At 35.1% G+C, this 15,393-nt stretch overlaps 1 protein-coding gene across 1 annotated transcript in view; it reads right to left on the bottom strand.

Moving 5' to 3' along the window:
- Window positions 1-15,393, bottom strand: part of NUP133 (nucleoporin 133) — a gene marked incomplete at both ends in the record, with an annotated part of 35,638 nt that continues 20,245 nt past the window's right edge. Inside the window, 10 exons of the mRNA XM_084253431.1 lie at window positions 1-137; window positions 3,231-3,319; window positions 4,539-4,603; window positions 5,524-5,604; window positions 8,093-8,211; window positions 10,297-10,432; window positions 10,805-10,963; window positions 13,452-13,585; window positions 14,466-14,717; window positions 14,877-14,976. Of these exons, the coding sequence (XP_084109557.1) occupies window positions 1-137; window positions 3,231-3,319; window positions 4,539-4,603; window positions 5,524-5,604; window positions 8,093-8,211; window positions 10,297-10,432; window positions 10,805-10,963; window positions 13,452-13,585; window positions 14,466-14,717; window positions 14,877-14,976 (1,272 nt within the window). The remainder of the gene's footprint in view (window positions 138-3,230; window positions 3,320-4,538; window positions 4,604-5,523; window positions 5,605-8,092; window positions 8,212-10,296; window positions 10,433-10,804; window positions 10,964-13,451; window positions 13,586-14,465; window positions 14,718-14,876; window positions 14,977-15,393) is intronic.

The raw sequence follows: 15,393 nt of genomic DNA, 5'->3' as shown, positions 1-15,393 counted from the left end.
TTACATTTGTCCTTGCACATAATATTCATAATTTGCTTTCAAAACAAATTCAAAGTAAGAATTAGACTTCAAGTTTCCAAGCTGATCTGCTTGTAGTAGGTCTTTCACCTCTGGTAGGTATTCACTGAGCTGAATGCCTATAAACAAACACAGAAAGTATTTTTCATTTTCATAAACTTTCAAATGAATTAAGATGATTGATGATAAAAACACCTGTGTTTCTATTTAAAATATGTCACTCTGCTATTGGGAAATACTCAGTTCTAAATTCCTTCCATCTGTCAAACATACTTGCAGGTCTAACAATATGACATACTTTACTTAGAAGAGGTTGCTTGAGTGTTTTCTCCCAGGTCAAAATAGCCAATCTATTTAAAGTCTTTAAAAAGTTCTGAAGCATTTTCATTTTTCCCCAGAGTGTAAGTCAGTCCTTCAATGTGGAAGTTTTAAATTGATAATCATTGGAAAACAAGTATTTCAAATATTTATATATTCACCAAATCTTGGAATTTAGTAACTACAATATCCCAAAATGTATTAGTTTAAATGGACAGTTAGAAAGGTAGAAGAATCATCACCAGTTCTCCACAGAGCTGGAAAGCCAAGAGCACTGATTAAACAGACTGTCTACATTAAGTTGTGTGTAGCTGCACAAAAGTATGTACATTGTTTTCTCACTTGATTTTAATTAATAAGAAAATATTCTACAGCTTGTTACATTACAGTAAGTTTCTCGAAATCAGTACCAACCTTCTAAGTGCCTACCACCATTTTGTATTTAATTGTTATACAATAAAATCTGGGTTAATAATGTTATGAAACTAAACCTGAAATATTTACATCCTATGATACAATTAACACACTTCCCATAAAAACTTTTTCCCTGTAAAACAGAATTAAACTTGTAAAAATACATTAATTTCTTAAAAAAAAAAACCTAAACTCTTATTTCACTATTTTTAAATTTTCTATTTAAAACTAGTATGATGGTTCATTTCTTTTCATTGTGGTAGGAGAATGTCAAAATTTGACTTTGCCTACAAACATCTGGCAGGCAGCAGCAGAAGGGGGCATCAAGGGTCTTGATAACTTAGAGCCAATGCTCCATCTAACAGGGGGCAGCGTTACCAGCTCCAGCTGACTGTAAATATTTCAGTCTGATGTAGGCAAATTTTTCAATATTGAAGAGAAGTTAGAAAACAAGACTTTTGTAAGAATATGTCTCTCTACCTTTAGAATCTGTCCTATAAAAGGACATGGAAACCCTATTATTAAAAAAGGATCCAAAAGTAAAATGTCTTTGGCTTGTTGTAATATACATACTTTTTATTTATATGCACTTATAAGGATTTTCTACTAATTTTTGTTCTTTGGCAAAATTTAATAACTTCATAAAATTGTAAGTTTCCATTTGTTTTACATCTATAATTTATAAGCTAAGAAGAGCAAAAACTGCAAAGTCACCTTTAAATAGAACTAAATACTTAATTAGGCACAATTCAGTTCAATGGCACTTTCATGAGAACTAATATAGTGGAAAGCATTAGGTCCAAGTCCAAATGCTTCTAAGAATCTACTGGGTTCAACTATAGAATCTCTCCAACTTATTTCTTCAATTCCAAATAGAGAAAAATGGAAGCATTACAGATATATTTTAGCTCTCTCTGAATTTTAAGTACTTCAAGTATTTTCAAGCAAAATATATTTTCCTTATATCCTTCCCCTCATTCCACTTTTAGTTTTTAGTTATTTCTTGTCAATGAAAAGGCTTTATTAACCTTTGTGTTACTCATATTTGAAAACAAAAAAAGCTCATTAAATCTATTACCATTGTGAAGTGATAGCCATTTTTCAGAAATGAAAGTCCAGGTCAATTCTGAGCAAATTCCAAGCAAACTAGTGACAGAATTGCATTTATATTAATAAAATAAGACTAAAAATCGGAAAAATAAGGCTAAGGGATCAATGCAGAGATGCTTTAAAATAAAACTTTCTGAAATGTAAACACAGTTTGCTTCTCTTTAGCCTCAGATTATTGGTTGGTTTGGTTAGTTCCATAGCACTTCGCATTTCACTTCATTAAGCCAGAGATTCTAAAATAAAGGACCGTAGGGTAAAGTCTATTACAGAGAAGGTGGGGCTAGGAATCCACAAAATAATTCTAGGCATTCAAAGAAGACTGTTTGCTGAATGACTACGAGGTGCGGGTACCAGGTTGGGCATGCTTTATATAGACTAATGTCCTAACAGATAAACACAGAGAAAATTTTCCAGTGTATATAAATGTCAGCAGGATGAATAAAATCCATTATTTCATTTAGAATAGAAGAGTTCTTCCATTTAGAAGGACTGTTGAATTTACAACAGAATTCAGTTACTGTGTATTCTTTCCAATGGTTTTTTAGAGTGTCCTTATATTGGTAAATACTGAAGGACCCTATTTTGCATATTGCTTGGATTTAGCATTTCATATTATGCCCTAATTATTCTATAATAAATATAAATGACATTTATTTTTGTGTATAAGAAGTGTGAAATTTCTCATCTCTTGTCTAACATCCTTTGTATATTAGGCTTCCGGTATCATGAAAGAAGATGAAAGTAAGTATTCTTTAATTCATCTCTGTAATTTATCTTCTTTAATTCATCTGTAAAAGATCTTTACCTATTTGTGTCTTAATTAGCTAGTAGAATTTTGCTCACTGCCTAAGGTACAAAACATATACCTTCCTGTGTCTTTTTGTTTCTAAAATGAATATTAGAGTGTCAATGTTCAAAATGGGTTTGTAAAAACATTATGCAACTTATTCCTATGTGTGGTATGATCAATTAGTAGAGGACATAAACAAAAAAAAAAGTCTTATCTCACTTCAAGTTTTCAATCTTCACTACAGCTGACTGAAAATTCAAAGGAAATGGTTACTTCAATCAGTTTAGATTCTGTGTCCCATCCAACACTTGTGTACCTTCCTGGTCCAACCTGGATCAGCATGGGGACTGCCTGATACAGTCACCAAGGACCCAACTAGAATGAGACTTCACCTGACATTTGCTACTCCTATTTTAGAAGGGAAAGAAAAAACAAATCTTTAAACAAATCTCTAATTCTGAATATGATACTATTTAATCTTAAACTGCCCTGGCAACTGACATCTTGGCAAATTCCCCATTATTCTAACATTTCTAAAACAAAAGTGATATTGTAATTTCTGATATTAAAAATCACTTACCATCTTTTATAAGTTTCTGTAAGATTTTCACAAATATACTGTCTCTCGATACTTCAATTGGATCATCTTTACCATCTGAACTGGACCAGCTAGAAAACAAAATCACCATAAGGGGAAAATGGACTTCTGTTACTACTGTGGTTTTGTTCTGATGGTTCAGGGGGTGAAGAATCTTGACTTTTGTGATACTAATTCAAGTTATTTAAATAAGGGGGCTTTAAATATTGGATATAGTCTCTACTAGCTACACTTAGGTTATATAACCATCATTATTTGATGTCAAAAACCTAATGCAGTATCTTTCCCCAAAAAATTCTATGTAAATAAACAAATCTAGGAAGGATCCTGAAGTATGATTTTTCAGAGCCCAGGCAACAGTTACAGTGTTACAACATACTCTGTTTTTTATAAAAGTAAAATGGCAACCAGTGCTTGGTATAATGTTTTCTTTATCTAGTTGAGATTATCTAATACTGAAATACAAACACAGAACCACTGTTTTGTAGTTATCAATGAATATACCCCACAAGATACCTTAAAATTTTTAAAGAGGCAGCCAGAACAAGAAATTCCAGTGAAATGGCAGTACATTTTTCTGATTGGGAAAGTGAATCAAGTAGACAGAGCTAGATCCTTCAGAGGACGACCTCCAAAACCAAATTTAACAACAGTTTTAAAACTATTTGGGAGTGATTATAGGAAGAAATACTTTAGCAAAAAATAGTTGTACTGCAATTTCTCAACACCAGAGAAAAAAGGAGAATTGTAAATAGGTGAGATTTTGCACTCAAATCATGTTCTCTTTAAAATTATTTTCCTTGAAACAATCCAAGCCTACAACTAATTATTTTTAGTCTGCTTTTGTTACTGAACATTAATGCCACCATTCCTGCAGATGGAAATAGTCCTCCACAGGAAGATGACTATGAAAAAGAGGTCTAAAAACCACAGAAGAGGGCACTGATCTTCATATTTTATTTTTTAGTTGAAAAAAACAAAAACAAAAACAAAAATTATAGCCTCCAGTCTTATTTGGCAAAATTGGTATGACTTCTGTGAAAATAAGGAAAATGGATATTTCTGTGCAAAATAATAGTCTATATTTTAAAATCAGAAGTACAGATTTATTATACAAGTGGTCCTAATATTCTTTTAACTACCAAATGAAAAATTTAAGATTATTAATGCAAACATTTAATACTTTCACAATACAACTAGATTATAAAACTATTTGATGTTTGATATCATAGTCTTCCTGATGGATCCTTTTCCCAAACTGTATCTTAGATTTATGCCATGAAAACTTACTTATCTCTCTGAAGAGCTTTGCAAAGGATTTCCAGTTTTAGATCATTTATATTTACATCTTCCTCCTTCATGCAAAACAAAATGAAAATATCCTCATTCATTCAGATTTTTAAAAAATAACATGCTTACATTTATGTCAAATCTTAATTCTTCATAAATATTGTTGCTTTAATTCATAAATTTTAAAAAATCCCCTAGAATATTAATATTGCTAAAAAGAGTAAATCAATAATTTTGTGAATTAGTTTCTGATTATTCTGTGATAATCTGATTATATCAGGAACCTTATGAGAACAAAGACTTTTTTAATTGAAGTACCACTGGTTTATAATATTATGCAGGTTTTAGGTGTATTTATAAATCAGCATCTGCATATATACATTATGCTCATCACCAAGTCTAGTGTCCATCCATCACCATACAGTGGATCCCTTTTTTTCCAATTTATTCACCTGAGAGGGTTCAGATTTTAAAGAAGGTAGTATAAAAGCCAAGATATTATGATTATAAAATCTACCAAACTTTATTCAATTGCAGGGTGAGCTATTTACCCTACAGACTTTTCATTAGGACTCCTCCCTCCCACCAAAGGCTGAGAAACAACTTCTCTGAGGGTAAACAGAATGAGGAACAAATTGATAAAGTAACATAACATGTCAAATTGAAGAACTAATAATGACTTAGTAAGTGAAACACAGAAAATACCCTAGGACCTTGAAAAGCAACATTTTTCATTTGTATATGGAAAAGCACATCTGGGGGTGTGAGAATATTATCAGAAAATGGAATCTCTTGGACAGTTTTTCTAAAGACTGTGCATACTCCAAGTTATGAACCAGAGTAGATGACCCAGAGATATTTTTTAAATTAATACATTTTCATGATTAGCTATTCCCCCCACTCTTTTTACTTGTATTCAGTTTGACAGAAAACCACATATAAATCGTGTTATTTTCCTGCAACTGTCTCAAATGACTTTATTTACCTCATCAATGTATTCTAGCAAGTCCAATGCTTTCTTGAAATCGTATTCATTAGCTCTTCTATTTTCTTCACATATATATAACTTTGGCATGTTAAAAAAAAAAAGAGTAGTGGATTATTTTAAGCAATCACATAACTGAGACTAGAGGAATTTATAAAGAAGTCATTATGTCTTTCAGACATAATGTCAGACATTATGTCTTTCAGAGAGGTCTGGTAGCACAGGGCTTAAACTCTCAGTGCTACCAAGTTATCACCAGCCACTGCGGCATGAGTTCGATCCCAGGCCAAGGAGCTAACCCACATGGCGCAGCAGACCTCTCCTGTCTCACCCACTGCTCTCCTCAGCAGTAGATCCTGTTCTGCTCCCCATTCTGTCTCTGGTGAATCCTCTCACCACACCTCGCCCCCGTACCTTGGCCTATACCCCAGTTCTTATATGCATAAATAAATAAAAATAAATCTCAAAAAAAGTCATTATGTCTTTCAAGTAAGTTGTAGATATTTTTTATGGTAAAGAACAGCGTCACATTTGGAAACTCTACCTACCTCACAATAAACTTTTTTTAAACTTTCTTTTTTTAACTAAACTCTGTTTTAAAACATGCATATGAGTAGTTAATTTGCATTATTTGGTATACAAACTTTTAAAATGTCAGTAAATTTATATTGTTAAGTTCAAGATAGTATAAGCATTTCAGAATTCTTTTGTGCTTACTCTTTGCAATAAATTGCTGTCCTTGCACTTTTAAAGCTGGTTACAATGCTTTTGAAATGTTGCCCTATCAAACAGTTTTAAATATTGAGACCTATGATTAAAAAATGCAGTTGATGGGTCGCTACATGCAAAAGAATGAAGCTTGACTACTGCCTCACACCATGCACAAAAACCAACTCAAAATGGATTGAAGAACTAGACATATGACCTGAAACCATAAAATACATAGAAGAAAATATAGGCGAAACACTACATGACATGCACCGCAAAGACATCTTTACAGACACATCGCCCAAAGCAGTGATAGTAAAGGTAAAGATAAACAGCTGGGACTACATCAAATTAAAGAGCTTCTGCACAGCAAAAGAGACAATAACAAAAACAAAGAGAAACCCCACCGACTGGGAGAACATTTTTGCACCCAACACTAATGATAAAGGACTGATCACAAAAATCTACAAAGAGCTGATGAGACTCAACAAAAACAAAGAAAATAATCCAGTCAAAAAATGGGCAGAAGAGCTAAAAAGAAACTTCACTGAAGAGGAAATGCAATTGGCCAACAGGCATATGAAAAAATGTTCAACATCACTTGTAATCAGGGAAATGCAAATCAAAACTACCATGAGATACCATTTGACACCAGTGAGAATGGCACATATTAAAAAATCTAGCAACAACAAATGTTGGCGAGGTTGTGGAGAAAAAGGAACTCTCCTGCACTGCTGGTGGGAGTGCAGACTGGTCTAACCTATACGGAGATTTCTTGACCTCCTACACGTATAGGTCTAACCTATACGGAGATTTCTTGACCTCCTACACATAGAGCTTCCATTTGATCCAGCAATTCCACCCTACATATTTACCCAAAGGACACAGAAACATTAATTCCAAAGGGCACCTGCATCCCTATGTTTATAGCAGCACTATTTACAATAGCTAAGCTATGGAAACAACCCAAATGCCCCAAAATAGATGACTAGATCAAGAAGATGTGGTACATATACACCATGGAATATTACTCAGCAATCAAAAAAGATAAACACATTCAGTTTGCAGCAACATGGATGGAGCTAGAAAGGATCATGCTCAGCGAAATAAGTCAGAAAGAAAAAGAAAAATACCGATGGTCTCACTCATAGCAGGAATTTAGAAAACTTAAATAAGAGACCAGGAAAAAGACTAATCAATACAAAGTAAAAATCAAAATCAAAAAGCAACTATAAACCAGAGACACACTATAGGGAAGGGGGGGGGGAGAGGAAGGACTAGAGTCAGAATAAAGGGGGGGGGGGTGCATTTGTATGGGGAATATAACCAAAATGAAAATGCATACATTGCGCAAAGATGAAAAATGATGTAAGAATTATATACAATATTAAAAAAAACGCAGTTGATCTATGGTTAACGCAAAAGACAAGAAAACATACACTAACATGTAACTAATGGTTGTCATGCCCTTCAGAATGTTCTGCTGCAGAGGAAAAGGGCAAGGTGGCACTTACAGGTTACATAAATTCAGTTCCTAAAATATTTTTTTCTTATAGAAAAGCCTGAATTGTACCTCATGGTACATACTGCTCCTACTCTGGAAAAACAAATTACAAGTAATTTCTTCTGTCACTGGACGAGCATCTTAGGAGTATAGAGATGGGGGAGGCAAGAGTCAAGTCATTGCTTTACACTAATTAGCATCCCGTTCCAATCACTGCCAACAACTTATTCTAGGGGAAAGTTATCAGGAAAACAGGAAGTAGAAGGATGACTTCTCTTAGGAATTATATCACATGGCCCAAGAAATATTGAGGATCTCTTGAGACTAAAAAGGTGCAAGGATATGAAAAATACATACGCCTATAAGTTGTGGTGCACTCAATACAGGCATTGCACTGAGACTCAGCTGTTTCTCTGCTAGCAGCTGTTCAGGCAAGGTATCCTGGTGCAGTAGAAAGCGCTCCTGTTCAGCCATTTCTAGTAGTCAAAATAAGAAAGGGGAAGGGACAGTAAACTTTCACTTTTTCTACTTACTCTTGATTTCTGACAAGTTAAAACATACTCATGGTTTGGATCAAGTCATGTATAATCACAGAAACTAGAAATAGGGGGAGAGAAGAGCTAAGAAAATATACTCTACTGCTTGAAGATGTTGCAGAATAAATAACTTAAAAATAAAAGGTTGAGATCTAACTCCCCCAAATCTGGGGTCTCTCAGTCCCAATTTATGGAAAAACTTAGCAAAGTGCTTCTCGCCACCAGGGTTTCTAGCATAATTTCATTTGCTAAAGGAAATGCTCTATTTAAATGTCACTAGGAGTACATCACAGGAAAAGCAAAACTTGCAAGACCTACTTACTAACAATGGGTACCTCTAGTGAGGAGGCTTTTACCTGTCATAAACTATCCACGCTATAGCCCATTGCCTGTGCTGAGTTTGTACAAGAGAGTGTGCGGAGTTGCAGGGAAAAGGACTGAAAACTACAAGCAAGGTAGTCTCATAAATACAAGTCACAGAAAATGGAGTGACCAACATAAATATATGCTCAAATAATGGCATTTCACATGATCCCAATTTTGTAAAATTTAAAAAGACATGTCTGCGCAATATTTCCACACCCAGAAAACAGACTGGGAAAATACGCAACACAGTAATAGTAGTTATCTCGCAGGCAGTGGGATTACAGACTACTTTTTGTTGTTGTGTTTCACTATAATTCATAAATTCCATAAGGATTTTTAAAAGCCAATTTTTTAAAGTCTACTTCCAATTAGATGCAGTGTGATAATAATGTATAGGAAATTACAAAATACTCCCACTGTGTTAGAAACCAAAATATGGGATAAGGTATATTCATCTAGTAGGTGTCACTGCTCTTAGATATTTTCAGTGGGCAAAAGAAGGCATCTTTTAAACATCGTTATTCTAATATCTCCAATTAAAATGCAGCAATATGGGATTCTTCCTCGTTTCTCTAGCGGTATCTCCCTTGGTTCTCAAAAATGACATTATATCATTTTCTCAATCTGCAATATATAGAAAAGTTTAGTAATTATGACACCAAAAAGTTTTCAGTTCTGAAACCAACAGCAGAAATACCACTACTTACAACAAACCCACTGAGTAAAAGTCAAGATTTCTTTTCAGTTATTTTGTTCTTGAAATATGAGTCATTAGGAGTATAATCAGAATATTCTGTTCAAATTATCTGAATTTATTCATTAGGAATTCTTATTTATTTATTTATTTTTAGGATTTTTGGGATCCTCACATTTCTTTCTTTTTTTTTTTTTTTTTAAGATTTATCTATTCATTTATACATGCACTGGGTACAGCCAGAGGTGTGGGAGGGTGAGAGAATTCACCAGAGCCAGAGCGGAGAGCAGAACAGGCAGAGTGATGAAGTACACTGCTCAGAGGAGCAGCGGGCGGCAGGAAAGGTCTGCGTGCCATGCGGGACTCTTGCCCGGCGGCCGGGGATTGAACTGGTGCTGCAGAGGCTGCAGGCAGCTTCGCAACCCAGCGCTCAACCGCTGGGCCACGGGGAGGCCCAGGAATTCTTATTTAGAACACAAAACAACTTTTCTCTAAAAAGAGAATCCAAAGTATATAACTGAGGGCCTCCCCGGTGGCGCAGCGGTTGAGCTCTGGGTTGCGAAGCTGCCCGCAGCCTCTCCAGCGCCGGTTCGATCCCCGGCTGCTCCCTGGCCACCGGAGGAGGGTCCCACTCCTGCCGCCCGCTGCTCCCCTCAGCAGTGTACTTCGGTCCTTCTGCCTGCTCTGCTCCCTGCTCTGCTCCCCACTCTGGCTCAGTGAATTCTCTCACCCTCCCGCGCTTCTGACTACCCAGTGCTTGTATAAATAAATAAATAAATCTTTTAAAAAAAAAAACCCAAAGTATATAACTGAGCAATTGTCCAGGACAATGAACACAAAGTATTCATTTTACAAGAGAGATGGCCCCTGTTTCTAACGCATCCTATTAAACAATAAAGCATTTCATTTTAAATTTTATTGGTAACATGACAGAATTATATGTCTTCTTGTTCAAATTCTTTTACCTTCAATTTTTTCTTGCAGTACATCCTCTGAAAAGTCTGAAGCTAATGCAGCCAATTTACTCAAACCAAGAAGGGTTTTTTTCTTTGCAAAGTAACGAGTTTCCATATTTGCCAAACCCAAAAGTGTTGCATGAGCCTATAATAAACAAAATATGAAAACTCTGATAAGATCCTGTGTAATAATCCAAGTTGAAATAAAGATGAAGTTCATCCCAACTTAACCAAACTATATCAATAAGAAAACATTCACAACTAAACTGAGAACTGTTATTTACATGCTGATAAAATTTTATGATTTACTGTAATAGGCAAATCACAATGGGCAACTTTTTTATTGACCTTACTAGTAGTGGCAATAATATTATAAATCAAAAAAATTAGTATATTCAAATTATATGAGACAAAGAAACATATTAAGTAATCTAGAGCATTTTAAATGACTAAAATCTAAACTATTAAAAAAACTAACTAAATTAAAAGTTGCTCCATATAACTAAATCCTTCTTACCTTTTCTAATTCTTGACTATTAATTTCATGTAACCAGCTGAGATGTTCATGAGCTTGCAAAAAATTAGCCAACTCTCCATGCTGAGAAATAGGCTGAGATAATAATTTGCCTCGCTTTCCTTTTTCCAGATACCAACGGAAGAGAAAATCTGAAAAATTCTACAAATAACAGAGCCAAAAATTCAATATTTAGTAATACAGCTTTAGAAAATACATTTCTGATATTAAATTTCTTGCAATGGTTTTAGGCTCCAGAGTAGAAATCCTGTTTTAAACACTAATATCCTATATTTCAGGGTCCTCAAAAATCACCTATTCAAACTATAAGAAAGTGAAAATCAAAATCAACAAAAAACTATGAGCCAGTGACACTCTATGGGGGTGGGGTGCGGGGAGGGGAGGGATTGGGGTCAAAATAAGGGGGTTGCAATTGTATGGGGAATATAAAAATAAAATTTATTTTAAAAAAAATCACCTATTCAATCACCTCACTTGACAAATAAGGATATTCACCTTTAGAAAGATCTCCTACAAGACCATGAAGAATCTATACATTATTCAATCTGGTAGCCACTGGCCACATGTAGCTACTTAACATTTAATTAAAAAGTCAGTTCCTCAGTCACACCTAGCCAAATTTCAAGTGCTTGATAGCTAGATGTTGCTAGCAACTTCCATTTTGGAAAGCACATATGAATAAGCAAGATCTCCATTATCACACAAAGTTCTCTTGGACAGTGCAGATACACTATCATTCCAAAAAGAGATTCTCATGGGTAAACAGTTGTGCCAGATGGCCATGTGGGCTGGTCAATAAATTGGAATCTAAAGAGGCCCCAAATGTCTTCATTTTCCCCAGAGGGTATTTCTTGAATGTTGGGGCAGTGTAGGAGGCTGGACTGAAAAGGAAGACTAAATGTCTTGCATTCATTTACCTTAGAGATATTATGTAAGAGATATTTCCACTGAGGAAGGAATTCTACAGTGAACACCACTGTCTACCCAAAGACTTTTGAAATCAGAATGAAAAGGAATAACAGAAGCTGCAACCAGGTCCTGGTTCACTTCTCTATTCTCGACGAATTGAGTGGTGCTGCCTCTCATTTTATCTACCTCTCAGTAGAAAACTAGCATTGATTCCCATCTTTATGGTTCTTTGATGAAAAAAGCCAAAATGCAATAACAAGTTACAAGACATAAAGCAAAAAACATGTCTAATAAACAAGCAACAGAAGCAGTCTCAAGGATGATCAGGTTTTTGGAGTTCACAAAGAACTTAAACTATTAAAAGCTAAAGAAGAAAGAAACAGTACAAAAATGGATGGCCAACAGACAACTAGAATCCATGAAAAGAATAAAAATCATGATGGGTACAAAAGTATTTACTTTAATCGAAATCTAAGCATAGATCTGTAAAATTATTTCCTTCCTTTATAACTTCTCTCTCCTTTGTAACTTCCTGCATTTTGGCCATTCATGTGAAATATTAATGAACATTATCATGTAATAAAAGGAAAAATAAGAAAAAAAAGTATTTACTTTAAGCACTATTGTGAAATGCTAAATAAGCTATGTCCAACAATCAGGCATTGAAGAAGTTAAGTTATATCCAATCCATGAAATACCCTAACAACACTGAAAGCATTGTTTGGAATATTTAACAATATGGACAAATGTTTGCAATGAAATGACTGAGATAAGCAGATAACAAAGCATGTTTGCACATAATATAGAATAAAAGGATTAGAAAAATGTTGTTATGAAAGAGTTCTCTCTGGCTGTTGGAATTGAGTGATTATTACCTTTTTTGTTAGGAGAGGTTTACTAAATTTTATAAAGTATTACTTTTTTTTTTTTTAAAGATTTATTTATTTATGCAAGCACTGGGTACAGTCAGAAGCACAGGAGGGTGAGCGAATTCACCAGAGCCAGAGCAGGAAACAGAACAGGCAGACCGATGAAATACACTGCTGAGGGGAACAGCGGGCGAGGCAGGAGAGGTCTGCGCGCCATGTGGGACCCCGCCGGCGGCTGGGGATTGAACCAGCGCTGCAGAGGCTGCGGGCAGCTTCGCAGCCCAGCACTCAACCACTACGCCACCAGGGGAGGCCCAAAGTATTATTTTATAGTAAGAAAAATGTCAGTTTTTACATAAAGATCAACTGACTGAATAAACTGGCCACATGGAGCAACTATAAAGTGTGTGTGTGTCACAATGGGAACTTTAAAAAAAAAGTAGGAAGCATGATGTCAAACAAAGAGATCAGGAATCATAGATGTATGGAAATCTGAGCTCTCTACACATAGCATTCCTATGCTTCCAAGATCTTTTATTCAAAGTTTTAAAACTTTATCAATATTCATGCACTTAACTATTTTAATTATTATACAATTGAAAATAAAAATGTAAGTTTTAACATATTTTTCAAAGGTCAAAGAATCTTTTAGTAACATTACATATAATAAAGAACTGTCTGCTAATCTTCAAAGAAACAATGTACAAATTAGCATCCAAGTTAACTAGAAATAGATTGCATTATATTCCAAAAAACAAGCAAGACTTGAAATGGTAAAGCTATACTACAGAATATACTACTACACTTCTATACACAGCTAACCTACTGTGTATGGCCCTAATGTTTGTTACCTGATCAGCAAATTGGGTCATGTAGCGCTGGAGTCTAGTCTGGTTGTCAGTCTGCTCACACATTTGTACTAAGATATCAAAGTCACAGTACTTTTCTGCTAAAGAAGCAGCCATTGGGTACTGGCCTAGTGTGACTGTAGAAATGAGAACAGATGGGGAAAAATCCTGTTACCAAAACTTAATATGTAATAAAAGATATAACTTGAAATTTTATCTTTATTCATGTTATATACTAAAAGAATAGAAAGAAAATATTTCCATTACTAGAATTCAGTTCCACAATCCAAGTAAACACACTAAAGATGCAAATTCAGTCCCTTGATTCACCACTGCTTAGTCAAATGCTTATTCCCTTGATTCATGTATTAGCCAAACAAGCTACAAACAATCCTAGCCTTAAAAATAATGTGTCCTTTGGGCCTCCCCCGTGGTGCAGCAGGTTGAGTGCAGCGCTGTGAAGCTGTCCACAGCCTTGCAGCGCGGGTTCGATTCCCGGCTGGCCAGGGAGATTCCCACATGGTGTGGGAGACCTCTCCTGTCTCTGCTCCCCTCAGCAGTGTATTTCGGATGTCTGCCTGTTCTGCTTCCCACTCTGTCTCTGGTAATCCTCTCATCCTCCCGTGCCTCTGGCCTGTACCCTAGCTCTTGTTATAAAAATAATCTTAAAAAAAAAAAATAACATGTCCTTTGCTGAACACCCACTATTCTACCATGCTCTACTTTTCAGTCTAGTTATTTATGTAAAGGTCTGGGATGATAAGCTTTTTGAGGGCAGTCTCCACATGTTAAAATTTGCTTATTTTTTAACCATCTCCACTGTCATCTACTGGAATTGTATATGGTACATAATGAAAATAAGGCTGACTAAACAGAGTGCTGTACATATTTGCTTTGCTTTAAATTCTTGGTTACAGCTGGATTAACAATATGACTTTAAACACATTGCATTAATATGATTCTTTAATCACTCTGCAAATTCGAAGACCCACAGCTTTTGTTACATAATGCACTTACGAAGAGGAGATAAGAGATCTGATCTTTTCTGTAGGTATTCCATTTTCAAACTGTTATATCTTTCTTGATCACTAGATTTGTCCAGAGACTTAAGCTGGGAAACATAACCATCCAAGAAACAATCGATCAGTGCCACGAGCTGCTCTGTCAGAATGTTTCGCAGGTTGCTGTCTGCCTGAGGATAAACCATCTTCAGGATAATTCCATGCTGGCGTACTATTGCTGTTCGGATGCCAGCAGGGCCACTTGTTGCTGTGAAAACACACAAAATAATACAGTAAATAAGGGTTCTATTTTGGAGATGACATTTTTCATTCTACTTACAAACCTTCCAAAAATGATAGATTATTAGAAATATATGTTGACTTGTTAATTAATCAGTATATTTGGGCTCAGTGCTTATAATCTCACCTGTCCAAGGAATATACTCAGGTTCATTTCCTAGTGGGTCGTCTCTTCTATATAAGGAGCTTTTATTTTGTCGATAATGACTAGCAGCCTGCAGCATGTCCTGGAAAAAAATGAACTATGCTATATGCTGAATTGAATGAATTTCAGTATTTCTAAAGATAAAAAGTCAACTAGCAGGAAAATTAAGTGGAACATTTTAATAAGTGTAAGCTCTGCATAATTAAAAAATGGAAATGAGACTTAGTTACATTAAAAGTAATACATAATTATATAAAAATGTGTGTGAGTGTATCCTCCAAATAAGATTTATTCTACCAGTTAGAACCTGGGGTTATAGATATTTTAACATGCACAAGGCAAACATTCAAAATATCTATTAAATGATTGATGACTGATATTTTTCTAGTATTTTGACATTGAAAAGTGGTTAAAGCCTCTTAAGTTACTGATGATACAGAGTAGGAATAAGGAATCTACTTTTATCTTTTCTATCCACTCTGGGCTTTGATTTGATGGA

This window comes from Talpa europaea (genome assembly GCF_964194135.1).
Source record: "Talpa europaea genome assembly, chromosome: 14".
Taxonomy (NCBI): domain Eukaryota; kingdom Metazoa; phylum Chordata; class Mammalia; order Eulipotyphla; family Talpidae; genus Talpa; species Talpa europaea.
The sequence above is the reverse complement of the archived record's forward strand: the minus strand, read 5'-3'. Positions and strand labels throughout refer to the sequence as shown.